We start from the raw sequence: 24,439 nt of genomic DNA, 5'->3' as shown, positions 1-24,439 counted from the left end.
TGCACTGCTTACTGACAAACATCCTTTGCACCATTCTCACACAGTACCCAACCTCCCATTTTAGCATAAGGTAGCCAGCTAAATCTTCTCCCCTCCATCTGCCCCCCCATGGAAAGCCCCCCCCCAAGCCCTCATCCCTCCAATCTTTCCCTTTTTATCAAAGGGAGGGAGGGCAGGTAGGCTAATTCAACAGAAAATGATGCTCAGGACCCACTGGTCTCCAAGCATCTAAAACTGGGGCTTCATCCTCATAATAAGTGTTGGAGATGTAGTAAGGGCATTGACATCTTAGAGTAGCTCCAGAGCATGTGGACTAAAAGTGTCCCGTTTTGAAAAGAATTATATGACCATAGTCAGTTATATCATCCAAGCTGTATATTACTCTTTAATAACATAATTTTATGACTTATACCAGCTTCCTTTAGCAGAAAGTAGACCAGACAGCAAGAGCTTTCTTAATAAGTTAAATAAAAATCAAAACTGGTAAGCTGCACTGATGCCTCAAAGAGGCCAGGAGATTTTGGAGTTATTAGGTGTAACTGTCAAAGAAATGAAACTAGCGTACAACAGAACCAACTGTGAAAACATGTGGTACTCAAAATGACAAGCAGTCTTAAAATGTTTGTGCAGAATATCAATTTAATGTTTGGGGATCTGCAACATGACACCCTCCCCCAACCCAAATGAAATATTTTTTTCTTGCTGTGCACAAGGGGATCCAGTTCATTCAAGTCGTTTTTCATGGGATCCCTGAATTCTCCTGCAATTTACTGCAAAAGCTTCATTGTTTAGCATTCTCCTGGTACACCAGATGCCCTATTAAAGGCAGTGGTGCCATGGGGAGGACATGAAAGGTGATGGCCTTGCTAGGCCAAACTCTTAAGCAACCCTTCAGGAGTGGACAGGGATATTTCTAACAGCAGCTAGAAAAAGAGCTTGCACATTAATTAAAAAAACCATTGGTCATAAAATAATATAATGACTAAAGCCACAGACTCATAACAGGTACTCCCTCTTTCTTTATCATGCAAAGTTTAATATGGCTTTATTCTGTGAACCCACCCACTCACCTTCCCTCAAAAATATTTCTTGGTCCAATATGAAACAGGTGCTTGCTGTTTCATGGTAAATGGAGTGAAAGGTAATAATTAAATTACGAAGCATTAAGTACAGGGTTTTTAGTGGGTTGGGATTGGGGATATGATCCTTGACGCCCCTGGTTAAAGTCAGATCTGCTTCCACCTGGTTTCTGGGCAGCCGATGGCAGAGATTCAGATGAATGTGTCTGGAATCACAGAAGAAAACCTTGTGGTGACCTTGACCCAAAATGAGCTAAAACATGGGTAGGCAAACTAAGGCCTGGGGGCTGGATCCGGCCCAATCACCTTCTAAATCCGGCCCGTGGACGGTCCGGGAATCAGCATGTTTTTACATGAGTAGAATGTGTCCTTTTATTTAAAATGCATCTCTGGGTTATTTGTGGGACATCAGAATGCGTTCATCCCCCCCCCCCAAATAGTCCGGCCCCCCACAAGGTCTGAGGGACAGTGGACCCGCCCCCTGCTGAAAAAGTTTGCTGACCCCTGGCTAAAACTCACATTAGGCAGCCATGGCAACAAAGGAAACTGACTTCTCTGCCCCTGCTAGGGACATGATATGTCAAGGACCATGACTTCCATTTGAAACTACCTGTCAATTTTGATTAGCCGTTGAGGCCCTTTTGCGCATTCTGCCAACAGCTGAGGCACCATTGGGCCACAGTGGCTGGTATGGTTGGGCAGGGATACCAATAGTAGGTGTTGCCAAAGCCAATGACAAGCAGATTCCTCCCCCCCCCCCCCGCTGAGATGCATAAGGGCAACATTGAGGCTGAGGAGGCAGCTGGTGGGGAGTGCCACCCTCTGGACCCTCTGAGAAAGAAGGCAGGGGGGGTCCTTGTCATCCTAATGGACCAGCCTCCACTGCCCTTGAGGGTGTGGCTGATGTTACTCAGGATGTGGAATTCCTTTTGCTGGAAAATGTCTTGAGCTCCATTCAGTTCCAGGACCTTTTTAAAAACAAAACAAAAACAAAAACTTTTTACCTGTTGCTTAGCGAATATTTTTTGTTGTATTTGTCAGTTTAATTTGCTGCGTGTTTGCTTCCATTGCTTTGTTGTTTCCTTTCTGAACGTGTCCCCCCACCCCCATTTTTATTGTGAAATTGGCTTTGGTGATGTCAGCTGCCTGGAGCATTTCCCTTTGGAACAGGGAATTTCAAATGAGAGCTGGAGAGTTGGTGGATCCGCTTTTAAGCTTTACACAAAGGCATTGGATCAGTCATAAACTGAGTGACCAGAATAGTAGGTTACCCTAAGGTTACCAGATTTTTTTTTTAATGAATCCGGGGACACTTTTCAACTTCAACGGATTTTGTATGGGGACTGATTTGTAAATCCGGGGACTGTCCCCGGGAAACGGAGACGTCTGGTAACCTTAGGTTATCCTCCTGCAGCTGAGTCAAATGTGCATGCATTTTAGGGGACATTTTGTAAGGCCACAAAGTGCTTGTTTCCTCCGTAAGTGAATGGGCTGTGTCTTGGGAGGACTCTGCTTTTGAACAGTGTTGGCTAGCATTGGAAGCTTGTTGCTGCCCTGTCTCTTGGTGACTCAGAGCTCATCCACATCGCAATGGTGGTTGTGGATGGGAGCAGGCCATGGATTCTACCTCTTGAACGTAGATCTCCTTACCCAGGGAGTACATAGCCTTGCCCAGAGGCAGGTGTGTGAAGCCCTCTTCTCTCTGCTTAACACGAACAGATACGAGCAGGGTGGGGGGCAGCAGAAGGGCATTTGTGGGATTGCAGCATTTGCATCCTGAACAATGTCTTTTTTGTAAGGACCCAGTGCTGCTTAAAGATGGAATATGACCTCATTACTTTTTGAGCCAGGAAGAATTTCTCCCAGTAATACGGAGTGTGCTGTCACTTATCAGCGCCTCACCCCACCCTTTCTTCTGCTTGATGCTTCTGTTTATTGTTTGTTTTAGAAATGGACTGTAAATGCAAAAAAGTGTTCTATAATCTTAAATTCCTTCTTCAGAGTGAGGATTAAGTTGTAGCATTGTTGGACTTTTCCCTTCTATGTGAGGAATGCGGCAGATAGCATGCTTTCCATGGGGCCTGGCTAGCTTGCACCTAATTCTTTTGGCTGTGTGCAGTGTGTTCCTTTCCACAATCAGCCTTGTTATTTGGCCACGGGTGGAAGGGGAGGCACAGTTCCAGTAGCCCTCACCCCACCTGCTCTGGGGACCTGATCCGGATCGTGTGCAAAACTGAGCTTGAAAGGGGAACATCAGAGGGGAGCTTGTACCCAGCTCAATCAGTCGCTACCTTCCCTTAAAGGCCTTGTTCTGAGGTGGGGCCCCTTTTCAGTCTGAGGGCTGCAGTCCCTCCTGGGGAGCCTTCCCAGGACTGCATGCCAGTGGTGGGCTGGGCCAAAGGCAAGAGTGGGTGGAGCAACAGGTATACATTTTCAGCCTTGAACAGCAGCCTAGTGTCTACACACACAAACAAATTGCATGTCCATCTCTGTCCTACATCCAGGCAAGCAAGAGGGTTCTATCAGAGTTCAGTGACACATCTCCAGCAAGAAACTCTCAAGTAGGGTGTGAATCAGGGCCTGGGGAGAGTCCTGAGGGTGGGGGGGGGAGAGGTATGGAGGGCTGGATTTGGTTCTCAGGGACCTGAATTTCTCCACCCCGGCCCAATAACTTAAAAAGCCAGGGAGAAGGCTTTAGGTAGGGGTAGACTAAAAGTGTGGTGTGGTGGTTTCTAGACACTTACAATATTGGCTGGGTTTGGAAATTGCTGTAAAGTCAGTTTGGTTGCTGCCCTTGGAGAATTAGCAGTTGTTTTCTGTTTGGAATCTCCCCTCCCAAATTTTATATGAAATCATGGGGTTAATTCCTCTTGAAATGGGTTCTGACATTATCTTTTTTATGTTTGGCTAGCAAGAATGTGAATATGCATATGAAGGGGTGGGTAGAGACGAAGGTCTTAAAGATCTGTCAGATTTGACTGCACAGTTTCTACATTTCTGCCTCCATTGCTATAGAAACAGGGTTTGCTGATCTGATGTGGTACTGGGAATACAGTTACAGTGTTGAAGATCTGGTTGCGTATGAGTTTTAATTGTGTAATCCATCTAGGTAGATCTAGGCATGCCTGATTTATGCAAGTGCTGTTCTAATTTGGGAGAAGCAGCATGCATTGAAAAGTGGATGCACACCACTTGGGCAGAGTCAGACCATTGATCCCTAGCCCAGGATTGTCTGCTTTGACTGACAACAACTCACCAATTCTCCCTCCGGCTTTCCAGCCCTGCTACTGCAGATCCTTCATAGAGATGCTAGCAAATGCACCTTGGACTTCCATGTGTGACCCTTAAAGAGGAAGACCCCAGTTTGTTTGCTGTACATTGTGGGAGCTCTGAGCCCAGTCTCTGAATAGCCTACAGGACAGTGATGCAGTGTTGCTGCCTGGAGGAAGGGTGGGATATAAATTTAGTAAATGAATAGGAGTGCCTGCTTTGGATTCTTGCATAGACACAATCTGGTGGCATTCAGGATCTCCTTCCCCTGAAAGCACCTTGCAACGTGGACTGTAGTAGATGCCTTGTGCAAAGAGAACCTTTGCAATGCTGCAGCGGTTGGCCGAGGATTTGGTGTTACCTGTATTTTGATTTCCCTTCCTGTAACATGCTGCCTTTTCTCTCCCCTGTATCCTTGCAGTGATCCATGCTGAAAAGGCTCCATTCATACAGATGAGCCCAGGGTCGAGGTGGCACTTTAAACCCAGATAGTCAGTTGGCTAACTGCCCAGCAGAATGCCATCCACCAGCCGAGCGGGCAGCCTGAAGGACCCCGAGATTGCAGAGCTCTTCTTCAAAGAAGATCCAGAGAAGCTCTTCACGGATCTCCGAGAGATCGGCCATGGAAGCTTTGGAGCTGTTTATTTTGTAAGAGGGCTGGGGTTGGGCATGGAGGTGCTGTGGGGCACATGGAAAAGAATAAACTCACAGCTAGCTATTGGCAATCGCAAGGTGTCACTTGCCTCACATGGCACCACTAATGAACATTAATGATGGTTCTGCTTTGCCTCTGCAGTCAGAAGCAATAATCCTTCTGAATGCCTGTTGCTGGAAACTGCAGGAGCGGAGAGCACTCTCTCTTGTGTGCTCAGGTCCCACAGGCATTTGATTGGCTAGTATGAGAACAGGATGCTGGACTAGATGGGCCACTGGCCTGATCCAGCAGGGCTCTCATTAAGTTTTTATGCACACTAAGGGCCCACTGACTTCTTACTCTGCCATTGGCTGTACCTTCATTAATGCTGAGTTATTCAGATGCTGAGTTATTCTGCTCCTGCGCCTGCTTCTTTTGCACAGCTCTTGATTCATTTGCCCCCCCCCCTTTTCCTCTCCCACTTTAGTTGTTGGGTAGATCTCCCCTCAGAGGGTCTGCATGTTATTTAAGGGCTGGAATAAAAAAAAAGGCCATGTAGACTGATCCCATGTTTACTAAGGTGCTCTGGGGGTGGGGGGCACTATAGCTTTGCCTGTCCAAAATAGAGGGTGCATGCACACAGCTGGCTCAAGCCATGGAGGCCTTGACAAGTGCAATCAGGAGGTGTGTGTGTCTTCCTTGTGACCCATGTCACAGGAGCAGGCATAGTGAGGGCTTTGCTTTGTTTCCGGTTTGTCTTGAATTAGGGGTTTGTCATTGAGGCTATTAGTACTCAACTCCAGTGTCCTTGTCGGGGACGAGGAGGGCCTCCCTGGAACAATAGCGGACCTAACAAAAGTGTGTTGTGTGGAAGTGGAGATGCTTTGCTAGGCTGCGTACTGGCATCCATTGTCAGTGTGGCATTGTGGAACACAGCTGGGAATTGTCACCCCACCCCCCTGCAAGCTCCTTGCACTTGCTAGAGCCCTGCAGCGTGTGGTCCTGAGGGAGGCCGGGCACGCTCTGAACCAAGCGACCTGGAATTTTAACTCTGGCTGTTCTTGAGGCCTTGCAGGTTGAGAACGCAAACATGCACACACAAAAGGCTGGACTTCTGGGTCCTTCTCCTAAATTCTCAGCCCCTTGTCCCTTTTGTCATCCAGCTTTTGGAATTTGAGAGAAGCCTCAGAATGGTCAGTTTCCTCCCAAGAAGGATTAAATCCCTAATAAAATTAGGGATACAGGCATAAAATATTAGGGATACAGGATCCATTCTGGCCCCGGACACCCTCAAGCTTTCTTCTCTTTTTGTGGCTTCTGTTAATCATATTTATTTTGAATGAGGAGCTAAGCAAATTAGACAAAAATGTTGAAGTCTTTTCCAGCGCCTTCACTTGCTCCTTCTAACTGAGCCCTGTTCTCCCACCAAATCAAAAGTGGTTCCCCACCCCGGCTCATAAACAGGGTATTGCCGAGCCATTACGTCATGTTAGTACTCAGACTGCGTGGAGTCTGCCAGTAATGCAGATTCTTGTGTCTATTCTGCAATAAATGACATTTTGCATTTTGGACCTTTCTGGTTACTTGCCAGGCCAAGCCCACTTCCTCACCTTGTTCAGGGGGTGTCATTGCCAGAGACGCTAGTTGTGTGTTTTGCCCATGGAGGCTTTAATTGTGTGACACACCTGCAGAGGTCCAGGGCCATGCTGGGGCTGTTTGAGTGGCACCTGTGGTCAAGAGGGGGTTCCCAAATGGCCGGCTGTCAGACCTGGATCCTCGCAGAGGCAAGGGGAGTCTATCCCCAGCACTGGCAACAGCAAAACAAAGAGCTTTCTGCTTAGGCTGGGAAGTGAGTCTGACCCAGCAGACTCTACGGGATTCAAGAGGTCTTGCTTGCTTTGCTTGCTCTAGTGCACAGCTCATTCACTGGGAAGCTCCCTTCCTCTGACCAGTGCTGGGTGCTGACTGCAGTCTGTTCCCCAACATCCCCATGTTCCAGCTTCAAGCCCTACTGTGGGTTTGAGTCCTGATATGTTGGATTTCAATTTGATGGGATCTTCTGCTAGAATAAACGCTGACAGCATTGTGGTTATTGGTTTGTTTGTTTTGTACATTGCAGGCACATGATGTGCGCACCAATGAAGTGGTGGCCATCAAGAAAATGTCTTACAGTGGGAAGCAATCCAACGAGGTACGTGAGGTGTTTGTGAATGGTTGTACTGCATCTGCTGACGTAGGTTCATTCAAGCCAGTCTCTGCCAACCTGCTGCCCTTCACAGGTTGTGGACTACAACTCCCATTAGCAGCAGTAACATGGGTAATCGTCAGGGGTGAGGGGAGTTGTAGTCAAGGCACCAAGATTTTGTGGGAGGGGAGGCTGATTTAAGCTCTGCAACCATTGGGGGCGACAGGAACTCCTCGGGGTTCTTTCTCCAGAATGTTCCCTTCAACACTTCACTAGCTGAACTGCACGCAGAATGAAAATACAAAGCAAATATAAAGAGCAGTAGTAACCAGTATCTTTGCGTATTCAGTGTCTCTGGGGACTCTGTCATAATGGGAAAATTCAGTCTGTGCTAGAAGGGGAGGGGAATAGGGCTTCATGGATCCAGGTAGGCAGCAGGTGAGGGGCCTGCGGTGTTTGGAATTTTGAGGAGGGAGCCAGAGAGATGAAGTGTGGAAAAGATTGTTCTTTCCCTGAACACAAGAAACATTTTCCTGCCCTCATCCCTGAGCCTTTAAGTGGTCCTTTCCCCCTGTCTTTAAACTTTATATCTGCAATCATGAAGAGTAGAAGTGTGCTTTCAAAAACCCAGGCAGGAGCTGGGATTCTTGGGGATCAGTTGAATGCCATTCAGGGAAGCTTTATTTGCAGGCAGGACCACATCCTTCCAGATTGCACCCTTAGCGATGAAGTTGGAAAGAAGTGCCACAAGAGATGCTCCTGGGATTTCTTGAGTCTTGTTGCTTCTCCGTGTTGAATTAGCCGGGGACTGATCAGCTGTCCTACAACCTAAAAAGGGCCTCTTTGTGCAAAATGCATGTTATTATAACATCAATAGCAAAAGCTGAAACGAACCTAGTGCTGTGGTATTCTGACTTAAGCGCACGTTGGCTTTCCTCTTTGGCCTCCGACATTCCATTCTAAAATTCTGCTTCAAAACAAAACAAAACACCCAAAGCCCCATTGCCTGGCTAGCTAACTGAAGAAAACTTGCTAGGAATGGTAGACATGAATGCAGCAGAGGCACCAGCTCAGACAGCAGAGCTTGCCTGCCTGCAGAATTTAATCAAAGGCAGATCAAGCAGAAGCTCCTCTCTCCCTTCCTGGCTCTTTGCTTTGAACAAATCCGTCCCAAGGAACTTCAGAAAGATGCAGTGGGGAAACGGTGTGAGCGTGGGAAAATTGCAGGCCAGGCAGATTAAGGTCGGCTTTGAGCGCTACCAGCAAGAGCAAGCCTTGGAGGTTAGGAATGTCACCCACTCTCCTGGCAACCCTAGATCCGCTTGAGTTCTAGATCCTTGGCTGAAGACCCTTTAGTTTCATGTTTGAAAGGACGTGTGGAGATTTTAATGTTATGCTGTGTTTCAAGAACTGCAGCCCTGTCTGGATTTTGTATGAACTGAAGCTTCCCTTGCCTGCTTTTCAGCCTAAGGGCTGCATTCCCTTTATGGAAATCTTCGTGGGGGGGCACATGGTGGTGGTGGGTGGAGCTGCAAATCTAAACTTCTACTTTTGAACCGTAGGCTGCTTTCTACACATACACACCCTCCGTCCTCTGTCCAGACAAGCAAGATGCATTATCAGTGTTCAAGCACACAGTCCAGCCAGACGAAAACACTCAAGGGGGGTGAAAAACAGGGCTGGTGAGGTGCAGGGCCTGAGGTTCACCACCTCTGCCTTAACAGAGCAGAGCTATTCGAATGGGGGCGCATCCTGTGCACCAAAGATCAGTTATTGTTAAAACATTTTATTTTCACTATGGAATAACTAAACATGTTTTCAGAACGGCAGGTGAAGAGCCCAGGTGCCAGCAGGCTCTGAGGCTTGGTGAGGGCAGAAGGCCAGGGCAGAACAACCTAGTTGCTGCTTCTTGGTGGTCTTGTGCCTGAAGCCTGGCACATTAAAAGCCCATTCGGCTGTTAAGTACAGCTTCTGAGGCTTAGTGATCACTGCAAGAGGGGAAAGGAGAAAAGCAGAGGTGTGTGACATGGAGTGTCAGCTACCAGCAGGGGGTTCACACAACAGCACTCTATCTGGGCTGTGAGGATTTATATTTTTTACACAAAAACCAAAACAAAACAACCACATCCTGCTCTGAACTTGCCCTGGTGCTGAACGCTTCAGGGTGAATGTTACATGGATGCCTGCATGCCATGTAAAAATGCCTTTTAGTGGCTCTTCTCCTACCTGTGTCTTGAGGTACTGCAGAACTAGGAGTCCTTTCTCTGTTTTCCCCACACCAGCCTCCCGCATTCCATTTTTATTCTGTTCCCGAAGCCTTGTGCATCTTGTTTAACCATGCAATGGTGAAAGTCTAATTTATACCTGTTTCTCATCCTGCTGATTTAATTACTATTGGGCTATAAATACTCTGTTCACATGAATGAAGCACATGGCGCCCGCTTCAGAAATAAGGCTGGATTGTCTCCAGTGGGCGGGTGTGTGTGTCTGTTTTGAAAAACACAGTTTAAAAACTCTTTCTAGATTGCTCCTCTCTTGCCGAAAGAGAAGGCAGCTTAAGTTGCAGTTACATTTAATCATCATGCCAGCAACACTGAAGGGTGAAATGCAGCTACCTTCTCCTCCGTTCTTGCAGTCATAAGAGTTGGAGGTCATCTATTACACACACACACACACACACACACACACACACACACACACACACACCAGCTCAGTTCAGGATCAGCTAAAGCAGTGGTTCCTAAACTTTTTTTGGGCCACCACCCCCTTGGCTCCATAAACTCATCCCCAGTGCCCCCTACCCTGTAAAAGGAATAATTCAGAATAGCAGGTTGCACAACCCTTTAAGGAAGATAATAACACTGTAAAATTCAAAAGAGAAGCAATTGATTGCACATTTAGTCAAAATCTACTTAAAACAATTAAGTTTAATTAATTCAACAAAATTGATGCACTTGGTTTAGTAGCTCCCTCTGTGTCAATTTTCCCCCATGGGCCAACGTGGCTGATCAGAGGACTGAATTCCTCTGAATTCCATCTGTGCCACAACACTCCTGCTTAGGCAAGAGCTCTTGGTGCAGCAGAGTAACGCTTATGGCAAATCACTGTTTCTGTCCTCCGTCAGCAGCTGCATTAGGGGCTGCTTGTGCAAAGAAAGATGGAACACAGTGGTTGGGGACCTCAGGCCTGGGGGTGGGGTGGGTGGCAAATGCCAGGCCTCTCTATTGGGAGTCTCCCTAGGATACACCCCTCACTGGCATTGCTCTGTGCCCTCAGCGGCGTTCGCCCGGCTGGGGCGAGTCTTTGAATTGTGCTGATGCCTCTTGCATGCCTGGATGGAGGATAGAAAGACGTGTGGGCGAAGCGACCTCTGACATTTGCCCGACTGAATTGTGGGCTGCTCTACAAAGGAAAGGGTTGCATCCGTTGCTCTGTCCTGGTTTGCCTCTGGCCCTGCCCACCACTGGCAAACGGTCCCCCCCCCAATAAAGTTACCCATAAGGGAATGCAGCCCTTGGGCTAAAAAAAAGAAGTTCCTACCCTGTGGTTCAGTAGTGGGGGTCAGTAGGAAAGGCAGGTTGAAATATGGATAAATAAGTTTTAACTTAAGTTTATAAAGGTCAGCTGAAAGGGGGAACATAAAGCCTTAAGTGAATCTTGTTCTTGAATGGAGAAGGGCAGCTGGTGGCTGAAGAGGAATGTGGCCGTTCCTCTGCCTTGTTGCTTCTGATCTTCTTAGTCCTCTGCTTATGTATTTGTCCTGGTCAGATCATACCTGCCCTCTGTCTCTGATTCCCAAAAAACATTTTCTCTCATCTGTAAAGCTTGACCTTCTCCTTCTTTTCTCCCTTTTGTAGAAATGGCAGGATATTATTAAAGAAGTCAAGTTCCTACAAAGAATTAAACATCCAAACAGTATAGAATACAAAGGCTGCTATTTGCGGGAGCATACAGCATGGGTAAGCGCATCTTTCCTTTCCCTTTGTGGAGCTGTGTGTGTGTGTGTGTGTGTGTGTGTGTGTGTGTTGAGCAGTGTAAAAAGGAAATGTGTGTCTGCTGGCTGAAGGTATTGAATCAACACACTTCGCCAGCACTTGCCTTTTCCCAGTTGTTACCTCCTGAAAGTATGAATTGCCATTTACATTTATCTGAAGGTGATTTACAGACACACCATAAAAACAGCTGTGAGTCTTAAAAACAGTACAAAAAGGCAACCACAGGTACATTTTAAAAACTATACAAAATGAGCATCCAAGAAAGGGACTGACTTATTCAGCTGGGACAGCTTGTTTAAACAAAAACGTCTTCAATTGTTCAGATAGTGGATGCTAGTCATTTCTCTACAGGCACGCCATTCTACAGAACTTGGGGCTGCCGCACTAAAAGCCCTTCTCTGAGTTACTGTAGAGCCAACTTCTGATATTTTGGGGACTTAAGGCGGAACTCTCCTGCAGAACGAAGTGACCTGCTGGGTATATATGGCATTAAGGCCATATATATATGATCTTTTGAGCTTCTGTAAACTTCTTTGTCCAGCAGGCATTGACTGGATTATTGAGGCAATACTCTTGTCATCCAGTGCCCTTGGCTTGTGAAAATTTTGACCCTGTATGTTAGAGATAGCTGTTTACCTTTTATTTTACCCCTTGCATGGTTTTAACATCAGACTCATTCCCTTCTTCTACTCTTGCTTGAGACTCAAAGCTCCAGCAAGATTCCTATCATACCAGGCATCTCTCTTGAAAACAAAACACAGCATCAAAGCTTTGATGAGATTTATGGTATTCATGAGAAGAGTTTGCTCTAACTGAAGCGGCATAAAACATTTGCTCTATTGTATAGATCACTCATGAAATATTTTGTTAGCTTTCAGCCAGTTCTTGGCCACTCTTTATTGAGAATTGCAATATGGAAGGCCTTTGTGGTCTTTTCATCGGCTTCCCAAAGCTTGTGGCCCTTCAGATGTCTCGGGACTCCCAACTCCCAGAAGCCAGAATGGACAGTGGTCAGGGCTGATGGGATTCCAGCAGTCTCTGGGAGGCTGTATATATTTCCCCACCCATGCTCTATACAATGCCCCATAAAACCATCATCTAGCTTCACTTTAAGGCTCTGGGGTCCTAACATACCAGGGTGGGTGTGCCTAGAAACCTCCAGTCCAAAGTGCCCCTTTAGCCCTTGTTCAAATTTAAGCAAATGTGGAAGCAGCTTTTCAGTCTTCCTCCAACAAGGCTCTCACAAAGTTGCAGTCCAGTTGCTTACTTATTTGGAAGTACCCCCCCCCCAATCAGTGGGTCTTGATTCTACATAAACATCTGCTGGAGCTGGCTGCCGGTGAGTGAGCCTTCTGGATGATTGGCTAAATCCCACGTGACACAAGTAAGAGACCAAACTTTCAGCTGGTCTCTTGCCCTCTTAAGCCAAAAGCCTTTGAAGTTTTCTCTCTCCCATTTGGCCTGAATTTCTAGTTATAATGCCCTGCCTGCGTGATAGGAGATTTATTGAGTCCTCTGGAATTTTAAATCCTAAAGAAATACAAAAATGTGTTCTCTCAGCTTCAACGGAAAGGGGGCAACTTGTGCAAAACCCAAATTATAAGCCTCTTCTTTTGAGAACAAAAGTCAGTTGCTGGCATCCCTGTGTCTGTAATGTCCCTAGGAGAGGAAGTCCCACTATAGAACACTTGGATAAGGGAGGGTAGGCACAGCTCAGACAGCAGAGCAGAAGCTTTGCATGTTGAAAACCCCAGTTTCAGTCCCCAGAATCTCCACTGGACAAAAGCGCTGTGCAGAAGGCTGGGAAAGACCTTTGGTGTGGCATAAGCCTGCTTCCTAGGGCTAGTGGAGCCCTGGGCTCCTTTGGCACAAAAGGTAAGACCCGAAGAAGAGCCTGGCTGGAGCAGGCCAGTGGCCCATCAGATGCAGCATCCTTCTCACAGGGGCCAGCCAGATGCAAGCAGGACCCCAAACATAAGAGCACTATCCTCCTGTGGTTTCCTCCTGTGAGTGAAATATACATTTAATAAATAAAAATATCAGCTTGGGGCCAGAATGCCTCCCTTACACACCCAACAATTCATTGCACTCGGCAGGAGTGGGCATCCCGCAGGTCTCATCCTATCAGGAGCTCCATTCTGCACAGTCTTGAAACTGGGCCTTCATTGTGATGGCACCTGCCCTTTAGGAATGCTCTTCTGCTGCAGATGCCACAGGCACCTTCTCTGCAAAAGACACCTCCCCTTTTGACAAGCTTTCTAAAACCTTTATCCCAGTTGGTGTCTGTCTTGGGGATGGAGTGGATTTTATCTATGTGCCGTTGTTCTTTTAAGCTGTTCTTACATTTAAATCTGGGTTGTTGTTTTTTTTAAAAAAAATCATATATGCAGTTGGTTCTCTATTCATGTAACTGTCCATATAAATCCTGGAAATGAGTTCAGGATGCCTCGTAGGAGGCACTTGTGAAGCACAAATGAAATAAATAGCAATCAACATGAGGAGAGAGAGGGGTCATGTTCCTGAAGATCAGGATAAACGTACCTTTCGTGAGATACTTTAAAACTTTGGCAATGTTGTTCCTCAGTCAAATGGACAGGTGGGCAAGGGCTCCTCCCAATCATCAGAGGTCGACAGTCGGGGCCCTGCTGACACATTACTTTGGGACACTTTGAGGGAAACTTTCTGGCAGAGACAGGCTACCTCTGTATGGCTACCCAGTACAGAAGCCGTGGGGAAATACTGGAGAGGATTGGTCCAAATAAAGCTAATGGACTGCCTGTTGAGGAATGTCGGGGTGGTGGGGTTCTGTCTGAGGAGCAGGTTGTCATGAGACCCTGTTTTAGGGTGTTGGGGGTGCCACCCTTGCCATTTGAATTGCTTGCTAACACTTTCCCCCCCTTCTGCCCTATACAGCTTGTTATGGAATACTGTTTAGGATCAGCATCAGATTTATTAGAAGGTATGTTCCTCTCAGTCCCTTTGATTGCCAGGTGATCCCATGCTGTGTGGAAGGGAGGAAAAAGGAGATCCCCTGGAATGCCCCATAGGTGTATTTTATGGAGACAATTTTTCAAAACCTGATGGTCTTTTTCTGCTGTTTCCCTCTCACCAGTCCCTTCCCCAATCAGGCAGCTTCCCCCTATTTGATTACGTAGAGTCTTTGGCCCTGATTGGGTGGCCCCTGCCTGGTGCTGCTCAGCAAAGGGATGTAAACCCACAAAACAACTTTGTAAGGGGGCAAGGCCCACCACACTAACCTAATTGTCTACCTTCTTAAAATGCTGGATGCTTCCTTGTAGTAGCCTGATGAAGCAAGGTGAGCTTTCATTGTGCTGCTATGTGAGAACCCCTGATAGTGGCTGGGGAGAGGTTAACCTTTTACAACCTTTTTGCTCATTTGTTCGTTTGTGGAGGCTTGTGATGTGTTTGACAGATTGGATGCTGATTGTCAAACTGATATTTGGGGAAACGCAGGCAGTAAAGTAACATGTGCCGGCTCTTGAGTTCATCTCAGGGCACACTGCAGACTGTCTGGTTCCCAAATCCACCTGGCCCTCTCTGTGTTGTCGCCTACCTTACGGGCCTGGTCAAGTCAACAGCATGCATATTCAGCCTGTCCCTTCCTGTTTTGCTAACTGAGTTTCTCTTTCCTCAAGTCCATAAAAAGCCATTGCAAGAGCTGGAAATTGCTGCAATTACTCACGGTGCTCTCCAGGGTTTAGCCTACTTGCATTCTCACAACATGATCCATAGGTAAGTCCTTCCTCACGACATTGCCAGTGGTGCCTGCTTGAACTTAACCTGCATTTTGTGGTTTCTCTGGGCAAAAAGCTCGTGGTTTTCTAAATGGGGTGGCTTTCCCTCTTTTTTTGTCAAGTGTACAGAGAACCTGCAGTGATAACTTGACTTAATAGGGCAGGCACATACATGGGATAGGGGTGTGTTTGTGTACACTGTGTGTTATGCGTTAAAATTCCCCAGTGCAGATCTAGAGTCTTTAGAGACCCCAACTACCACTGCCTTTGTCAAACAATTAAGCAAATAAGGTGATAAAAACCCAACTCAACTTTCTTCAGTACATCAGGCAAATATGAGGAACTGCAGTTTTGCTAATAATAATAATAACAACAATAATAATGATGATGATGATAATTTCTTTATTTATTTGTACCCCACCCATCTGACTGAGTTACCCCAGCCCCAGTGTGGCTTCCAGCATATATAAAAACATAGTAAAACCTTAAACCTTACGAGGCACTACACTTCTGTAAAACAAGAAAATCCTGAATAAAATATATATTGGAAAAAGCTTCCCTATTCAGGGCTGCCTTCAGATGTTTCCTAAATGTTATATAATTACTCATCTCCTTGACACCTGATGAGAGGGCATTCCACAGGGTGGGTGCCACTACCGAGAAGGCCCTCTGCCTGGTTCCCTGTAGCTTCACTTCTTGCAGTGTGGGAACTGCCAGAAGGCTCTTGGAGCTGGATCTGTGTCTGGGCTGATCAATGTAAACAAGGGGTTGATTTATCAGAAAATAAACACAACACACACTAAGTTGTATCCAGTGTTATTCGTACTCATTAGAATAGACCATTGAAATGAATAGGTGTGACTCGCCCAGGGCTTGTATTTTCAGGTTGGTCTGCTTGAGTATAATATACTTAGGTATGACCCTCTAAGCTTTACTGGCAGCCTGAACTTGCAGTGACTTTGAAGGACATGAGAAGAGCCCATGTCCTGGGCCAGGCGATTGGCAACCTGTCTAGTTCAGCACCCTCACAGTGGCCAACCAGATGCTCCAACAGGAAGCCTGCCACCCCATGGTTTTCTTTGAGGCTCCACAGCAGGGTGGACACAGGATGGATTCATTGGTCCTGTTATTGGGGGCAGGATTGCAGTTAAGGCGGTCACCCCCCCCCCTTGCCACTGTGTTGGTTCAACTTCCCTAGATGTTTTGGGGTGATGCTAGTCCTTCCTTCCTTCCTTCCTTCCTTCCTTCCTTCCTTCCTTCCTTCCTTCCTTCCTTCCTTCCTTCGCTACAGCTGTGTTTGTATGTAATCTCTTCATGGCAGGGGTGGCCAACATGGTGCCCTCCAAATGCTTTGCACTATAACTCATGAATCCCAGCAGGTGTGAGATGTTGGGCGTTGTAGTCCTACAAGATCCATGAAGGGTGGCGGGGCCGCAGCTTGGCTGTTCCTGTGTTGGGGCCAGTAAACAAGTGTGCCATATTGACTTCTATTTGTTCCCCAGAGATATCAAGGCAGGAAACATCCTACTGACAGAACCAGGCCAGGTGAAACTCGCTGACTTCGGATCTGCTTCCATAGCATCTCCTGCCAACTCGTTTGTGGGGACACCATATTGGTAAGGAAGGCTTCAGCATTGGTATTGCTGTGGGAGTTAACATTTTGCAGTTAATGGTCTTACATGCACGGCAGGCAGATTTCTGGATGGCCCTTAAAGTGGGCTGGAAAGGAGATCACTTCGGTGCCAGGTCTATCATTCCAGGGTGTAAATATTGGGGTCTGGCAATGAGTCGTTTCCCACTTGCCAGCACATCGTCCCCCTTTAGTACTTCCTGAAATAGCTTACGAAGATTGGATAGGAACATAGGAAGTAGCCTTATACTAAGACCTAATATATACTTAGTGAGACCTAACTCAGCAGTCCCCCACTGATTGGCAGCAGCTCTCCAGAGTTTCAGGCAAGGGGTCTCTCTCTTACCTGGAGATGCTGGGAATTGAACTTGGGGCTTTCTGCATGCAGTGCAGATGCTTTTCCACTGAGCTATAGCCCTTTCCCTTAAGGTAGAGGTAGGTGTGAGCACATGGGAAGAGGGCCTCTTCCCCACCTGCCTGCCTTCTTACTTACAGCCAGTCAGCTCCACCTGCCATTGGCTCTGGCTCCACCTGCTGTCAGTCATTCTGCCTTCCACCCTACCAGTCCCAAGGGACACCCAGTTGCCATTGTATCTTTCCCTGGCCCATCCTGATTTCTCCTTTCCCTTCTCCTGGTGAAGATTAAGTGACTCAAGAAAATGATGTGGAGGGAGAGGACGATAAGAGAACATCCACATGCAAGACATATGTTCTCTCTCTGCTCTGCCATTTTAGCAGCCCTCAGCCCTGCTTGTGTTCCCACCACATACTGGGTTTCCTCAAGCAACTACGTAGCATCCTTGGGACCCCAGGCCTTCAGATATACTCATATCCCGTATTGTTTTCTCTACACCTCAGGCTAGATAGTCTTGGTTAGTAGTCAGTGTTAGTCGCCATCCTATAGAGCTAGACAGAAATGGTCAAGGATTTTGGTGGGTGGATCTGCTAAGCACCTTAATTTCTCTCTCTTCAGGATGGCCCCGGAAGTGATTTTAGCCATGGATGAAGGGCAATATGATGGTAAAGTCGACGTGTGGTCACTTGGGATAACGTGTATTGAATTAGGTAGGCCATGTCCGCCTGTTCGAGTTCTGACTTCTCCCAGTCAAAAGTTGTACATTTTTTGCTGCTGCTGCTGCTACTACTGCTGCTGCTACTACTACTACTACTACTAATAATATACTGCTTGCTTGCCAAAATGGCTTCTAAATGGTTTTACAAGTGTAAAACCGTTTACAAAAATATATCCCCACAGAACAACAAAACAATTTCATCAAAACATTAAAAAGCACCCATAATTAAACTGTCCAATAAAACAAACCCACTAAAGCAGCATAATAATTAAAGCAGTTTAAAACAGCAGTTAAAATGATTAGATGAGGAGGTTCAGGTCAGGAAATCAAGAGGATTGCAGTCTAAACAGGTATGTCTTCAAGAGCCGGCAGAATGCCAGTAGTCATGAGGCCTCTTGTATTTCAGCAGCACTGGTGCTAAATTATGTGTTGCCCCATCTAAAAAGATTATTTTGGAACTGAGAAAGATAGAAAAAGAAGCAACTAAAGTTGATCAAGGGCTGGAGCATTTTCCCCCTTGGGAGAAAAATAATAGAGCACTTGGGTCTTTTAAAAAGAAAAGATAATTTGGATCCTGGGGAATGGTTCGTGAATTGGGGTGGAGGAGGAGAACAGAGAGAGACTTTCCTCATTCATATTACAGTGGACCCTCCGGATATGAATTAAATTAATTCCGGGGGTCAATCCGCAACCCGAAAAGTCCGTAGGCAGGGGCACTGCTTCTAGTTCAAGCAGTACGTAACTAGAGGGTCCACTGTATTAGAATTTGGGGTTAGAGTTCCACATAGCTTCTAGTTAAACTGTGGAACTTTCTGACATAAGAGACAGGGATTTCTTAGGTGGCTTTAAAAAAAGGATTTGGTAGAAAGCAGATATGTCAGTGGTAGGACTGTGCAAAACATTCATCAGTTTGGAGAAGCCCCACCCCTTTGGCATTTGGGTGGCTCGTTTGGCAGTTGAAAGTACAACAGTCCTGGTATTTTTCCCTCTGCTGCAGTGAGGGGCGGGAGGGTTTGGCAGGTGCAAGTGACCTCGTTCCATCTGGTTCTGTCAAGGATCAGGCGCAGGCCGGCTGGGGCACCACCAGTTGCTTCCCCCTCCATTAAGCAAACACTTTTTTCTTTCTGTGCAGCGGAAAGGAAGCCTCCCTTGTTTAATATGAACGCAATGAGTGCCTTATATCACATAGCGCAGAATGAATCCCCTACACTCCAGTCCAATGAATGGTGAGTGAATGGCCGAAAGAGGAGAGGTTGCAACACGTTTTGGGGTCAGTTGTCTGGGTTTCGGGATCAACGTACCTAAATGGGTTTATAAGTGAGCACTTTGGTGATTTATTTATTTGAGCAAATATGAAATTTGTTAGATCCATCACAGCAATGCTTGCATGAGAGCAGCATTTGCCATGTCAAACTGTAATGGTGGGCGGTTGCCTCTCCTGTGTGTCCAATTTCCACAGTGGCTTCTGGTTTCTTGGTTGCTGTGTTTCCTCTGATGATCCTGCGTAAGTGATGTGTTGACATGGGCGAAAAAGGCTGCTGCGCCCTTGACTAAACAATAGTTTAAAACTTCTGTTTTCCCTTACCCTTTATAGGTCTGATTATTTTCGAAACTTTGTAGATTCTTGCCTCCAGAAAATCCCCCAAGACAGGCCTACATCGGAGGAGCTCCTGAAGGTTAGCTGGACTTCCTTTATTCTTCATCTGTCAGCAACCCCCCTTCCCCCCAGTATTAGAATCACACATGTCGGTTACCCATTCAGTCTTGTCTTTCCATGTTTTTCACGTACCATTTTCTCCCAAAGCCTAGCAGAACCTGGCTATTTTGTGACCTGATGGTCAGCACTCTGAGCCTTGTAAGTTAACCTTTCAACATCCCTCCATCCCTCCTCTTAGCAAACTTGTCAGGCCTCTCATTCTTGGGGCTTCCCATCTTCATATGTTGATACCAGTACACGGCCTCCTTACACCTTTGAGTTGTGTGAAAACCTATTTGTGCTGGTCCCAGGGGGAGGTTACCGTGGGGTGAGGTCCAGGACCTGAGTCGAGGGTCGGCAGACAGTCCTCCACGGGCGAAGCGGTGTCCAGGGCGAGGAGCAGGGCAAGGACAGGAACTCTCGAGGAACAGGACAGGGTGCTGGCCGAAACAGCTCTTCAGCGACGTTGCTCCCGCAACCTGGGACCGGGCTGACTCGCCTTTATCTTCTCTGAGGCCAGGGGCAGTCCCGGCCCCCAGGAGACCCGCCTCTCCTAGCCTTAAGGCGAGCCCTCCTCCTGGGGGAAACCAGTACCCTTCGCCTCTCTGCCCTGAGCCTCTGCAGTTCAGGAGAGGCTGAAGGGTTACTGGACCCAGGGGGAGACTCACCTGTAGGCACTGAGTCCTCAACCACCTCCGCAGCTAGAGTGGATTCACCTGGTGCCTGCTCCTGAGGATCCGGCACAGGTGCAGGCGCTTCAGAATCAAGGCCCTGCCCCAGTTCAGCCGGCCCTGGAGGCAGGGACTCCTGTGCAGGCTGGGGTTCCTCCGGTTCAGCCTCTGAATCGGATTCCCAGGCCATCACACTATTACGTGTTAGTTAACAAACGAGCTACCTTTTCCCTCTTCATCTATTTACATCACGTGTGTGTTTCTTTTATATGTAGTCCTCCCACCACCACACATGCGTGCAAGCAGGCTTCCCATCTTACTTCTCCCATGTTTTTCCTTCCGCTGACACAGATTGTGTACAAGTCGCCTGCTGCTTTGAAAAGGCCATTCTGTTTCTCCTTCCCATCTTCCCTGTAGATCTAATTTCATTTGCTCTGCTGACAGACAGCAGCAAGTACCAGTAAACCGGGGCGGGGGGTGTCGTTGTTCACTATTGATGGAAGTTCTTCTTCACTGCAAAGATGCTTTCTCTATTTACATTTATTTTTAAGCAAAGCCCACGGAGCTGCCTTATCCTAAAGCTGCTCCAACTGGCAGTGGCTTACCTGGATTGTGGCCTCTGCCATCAGCTGCTCCCTGAGGTTCTTTTTTCTTTATGGACTGACCCAGGGCAATATTGCGGTTCCAGACATCCTAAGTCATAGAATCATGGCTAGAGTTTCTGATGGTGGTGAGCTTTTATCTAAACAGGGAGTAAACATACTGGAGCTCAAGTGTTGGGTCTCTCTGCCTGGGACCCTCCAGTTGAGCAGTTCTGCATGCAGCTTCCCACAGGACTTTGCCAGGCCATGGGATTCCCTGGGCTTCAGACTGATGGAAGCCTTGCCAGACCATCTCTGCAGTCGGCACCTACATCTTTTCCCAGTCCAGGAGAACACTTTGCCTGTAGCCATGGCATGCTGTGGTTTGTGGGCAGAGCCTGAGGTCATATGGCACTGACACTCCCCTGCCCGCTTGTGTCTTCTGCTGCAGCACGTGTTTGTCCTCCGGGAGCGCCCTGAGACAGTGTTAATAGACCTGATCCAGAGAACAAAGGATGCAGTCAGAGAACTGGACAATCTTCAGTATCGCAAGATGAAGAAACTCCTCTTCCAGGAGGCGCACAACGGTCCCGCGGTGGAAACCCAGGAGGAAGAGGAGGTAGAAGCAGAGGCTGGGCTTGGGGGGTGGGGAGGAATTCTTCACCAGCCTTTTACTCATCACTGCTTGGTGCTTGCTTCTGGCATCGCCACCACAGTCCTCTTTCCCAGCAGCCCATTCATATCTCCATCTGAGCTTAACCTGCGTCTTGGGATATGTCCACCATAAACTGCCCTCTGCAGATTCGGCGAGTGGCTTGCCCTGCCCCCCTGAAAACAGGGTTGTGAATTTCAACTGCTGTCAAGCCACAGCCTTCCCTTCCATCATGCAACAAGGCTTTCCTCCTCCTGCAGTTTGGCGAGTACAGCCTTCACCCAGCTTGGAGCTCTCTGGGTGTTTCCAACCACAGCTTCCATCAGCCCCAGGCAGGACAGTGCTGGAGCCCGAGGGACTTGTAATCCCAGACGCTTGGAGGGCACCAGGTTGGGTGAAGATGCGGCTTGTTTGCAAGAGTCGTGTTTTAAAATTGTAGCAGAACATTCCTTTCTGGTAACTTTTGGAAAGAGAGCATTGCTGAATCCAAGCCTGTTGGATTCTCATCTGTGGCAACAAGCAGTGTGTGTGTGTGTGTGTGTGTGTGTGTGTGTGTGTGTGTGTGTTTGTTTGTTTGCAACTGTAAGTTCTGCTCTTGGTACAATTCTCAGTATTATACAACTTGTCCACATGATTTCTTTCTTCGGTATTTAACAAGGTCTGAATTATCCTTTAGATTTCTTTTCCTATAAGATCGAGATCAAGAACTGAGCATTCTGTATGAGGACAGCCAAGCAAGGAAATTTGAACCCATGTCTTAACCCTGATGCTCTTGTCCACAAACACCTGCCTAGTTTGTGAAACTGGCTAATGTCCGGCAGACCCAAATGACATTTCTCCCCCCCCCCCCCCAAGGCTCAAGGTCTTTCCTTGGCTACCTGTAAAGCTGAACATTCAGCAGGGAAGAGATCTAAGTGCTGCCGCCTCGCTGGCAACGATTCTCATGTTACAGCTGCAGTGGGTTGCCCTCTGTGATGTTCTCCCCTCTCCCTTTCAGGAGCAAGACCACGGCATGGGCCGGACGGGAACAGTGAACAGTGTCGGGAGCAACCAGTCCATCCCCAGCATGTCCATTAGTGCCAGTAGCCAAAGCAGTAGTGTTAATAGTCTTCCAGATGCCTCGGACGACAGGAGCGAGCTGGACATGATGGAGGGTGACCACACGGTGATGTCCAACAGCTCCGTCATCCACTTGAAGCCGGTAATTCATATGACAGCCCGGGGAGGGCATGATCTGTGTCTCTTCCCATGGCCCACCTGGAGCCAAAAGGGTCAAGAGGTTTCTTTTTAAATCAGTCAGCCCCACTGATGTTTCTTCTTCTCCTCCTCCTCCTCCTCCCAAGGAGGAAGAAAACTACAGGGAGGATCCGGACCCCCGATCGAGAGCATCGGAACCCCAAGTGTCTCCACCCCAAGTGTCTCGCCACAGATCCCACTACCGCAACCGAGAGCACTTTGCTACTATACGCACAGCGTCGCTGGTAGGTTCAACTCTCTTTGTGGAGCGTGTTAGGCCCTTGGCTAGGTGTCATCTTGGGGCTTTTCAGGGTTTTTAATTATTATTTGTAATGCCTGCTCTGAGTAACATTAGATTCAACTCATAACAGCCATACTTCAGTGGCCAGCTTAGCAAAAACAAGGGGCAAAGCAAATTTTTTTTTTTGGGGGGGGTTAGTAGAAACCTTTCCATTACGTTTAATGGGCAGCTGTATCAGACTCCTTATCCTGCAAGAAAGTCCTGTAACATGAACACAATGATAATTTTTAAACTTGAGAAAAATGCTGTTTTGCTTGGTTTTTTAATATAAAATGTTTTTTTTGGGGGGGTTGCAAGAGGAGGAGGAGATCTGCTTCTCTAACACGTTGCTTTTCTAGATGCTTGCTAGCTGAGGGGTTCCCCCAATATTCCCCATAACAATTCCTTCAGCTGACATAGGAAGGAAAGAGGGAAGTAGAAAGCTGCCTTATACAGAGTCAAACCATTGGTCCACCTAGCTCAGTACTGTTCACACTGACTGGCAGCAGCTCTCCAGGGTTTCAAATAAAAGGTATTTCCCAGCCCTACCTGGAGATACCAGGGATGGAGCTTGGTGCCTTCTGCAGACTAAATAGGGGCTCCACTGCTGAGCTATGTATCTTCCCCTAAAAATACAAGAAGATTCTAGTCCTCATAGTTATGAGTTAAGGGCTGATTTAATAGGAACCTAGGAATATGCCTAATGCTGAATCAGACTGTTGGTCTATCCATCTCAGTACCATCTACACAGAGTGGCAACATCTCTCCAGGATTTCATACCTGGGAGATGCGGTCAGGCATCAAACCTGAGACTTCTTTGCATGCCAAGGATGTGTTTCAGTACTGAGCTGTGCAGCCCATAGGCCTGCGCTCACGTGCCTTGGGGAACATCTCCTCCTCCTCCTCCTCCTCAGAGTTGCTGTGGTCTGTTTCCCCGCCCTCCCTGCAGGTGACGAGGCAGATGCAGGAGCACGAGCAAGACTCAGAGCTCCGGGAGCAGATGTCCGGCTACAAGCGGATGCGGCGGCAGCACCAGAAGCAGCTGATGGCTCTGGAGAACAAGCTGAAGGCCGAGATGGATGAGCACCGCCTACGGCTGGACAAGGACCTGGAGACCCAGCGCAACAACTTTGCGGCCGAGATGGAGAAGCTCATCAAGAAGCACCAGGCGGCAATGGAGAAGGAGGTAGGGGGCAGCTGCTTCCGCACAGCTTCTCCGGTAAGGGTTGGGCAACACAGACCTGCCATAAGATAAAGCCTAATGTGGCCTCTGCTCGTCCTGGTGCCCTCCAAATGTTTTTCTTTCTTTGTTTTATGTCATAAAGTTTATACACCTCTTGATTGTTAAATGAAAAACCTTCAAGGAGGTTTAGCCCAGAAAATAGATATTGTTGATCATTTTACTGCTTTAAGACTTTCAGAAAGTTAAAATGACAGTAGACTAAAAGCAGATTAAAACTTACATCAACTTTCTAAACATCTGGGTAGAAATGTTTTTTGTAGGTGCTGAAAAGAGGACAGTGATATCAATAGGCAAGGAGTTCTAAAGTGTGGGTGAGGACACACTAAAAGATTCGAGTTCTTACAAATGCAGAACGGCTATTATGTGCCACCTTTACCATTATATGGGGTAAGGCATAGGTGAGCTGGTCCCAAGTTGTTAAGGGCTATCTATACTAATAGCAGCACCTTGAACTTCGCC

General features: G+C 47.4%; 1 protein-coding gene across 1 annotated transcript in view; it reads left to right on the top strand.

Annotated features, from left to right (window-relative positions):
- Positions 1–24,439, top strand: part of TAOK1 (TAO kinase 1) — a 58,993-nt gene that overhangs the window by 20,771 nt on the left and 13,783 nt on the right. The window contains exons 2-14 of the mRNA XM_081172012.1: positions 4,771–4,997; positions 7,103–7,174; positions 11,026–11,127; positions 14,077–14,122; positions 14,820–14,916; positions 16,421–16,534; positions 17,522–17,613; positions 18,754–18,847; positions 19,216–19,297; positions 21,021–21,188; positions 22,219–22,422; positions 22,565–22,702; positions 23,687–23,923. Of these exons, the coding sequence (XP_081028138.1) occupies positions 4,866–4,997; positions 7,103–7,174; positions 11,026–11,127; positions 14,077–14,122; positions 14,820–14,916; positions 16,421–16,534; positions 17,522–17,613; positions 18,754–18,847; positions 19,216–19,297; positions 21,021–21,188; positions 22,219–22,422; positions 22,565–22,702; positions 23,687–23,923 (1,578 nt within the window). The 5' untranslated portion in view covers positions 4,771–4,865. The remainder of the gene's footprint in view (positions 1–4,770; positions 4,998–7,102; positions 7,175–11,025; positions 11,128–14,076; positions 14,123–14,819; positions 14,917–16,420; positions 16,535–17,521; positions 17,614–18,753; positions 18,848–19,215; positions 19,298–21,020; positions 21,189–22,218; positions 22,423–22,564; positions 22,703–23,686; positions 23,924–24,439) is intronic.

Source organism: Podarcis bocagei (genome assembly GCF_964188305.1).
Source record: "Podarcis bocagei genome assembly, chromosome: 15".
Classification (NCBI taxonomy): domain Eukaryota; kingdom Metazoa; phylum Chordata; class Lepidosauria; order Squamata; family Lacertidae; genus Podarcis; species Podarcis bocagei.
Note: the sequence above shows the minus strand (reverse complement) of the source record. Positions and strands in the feature narration are given on the sequence as shown.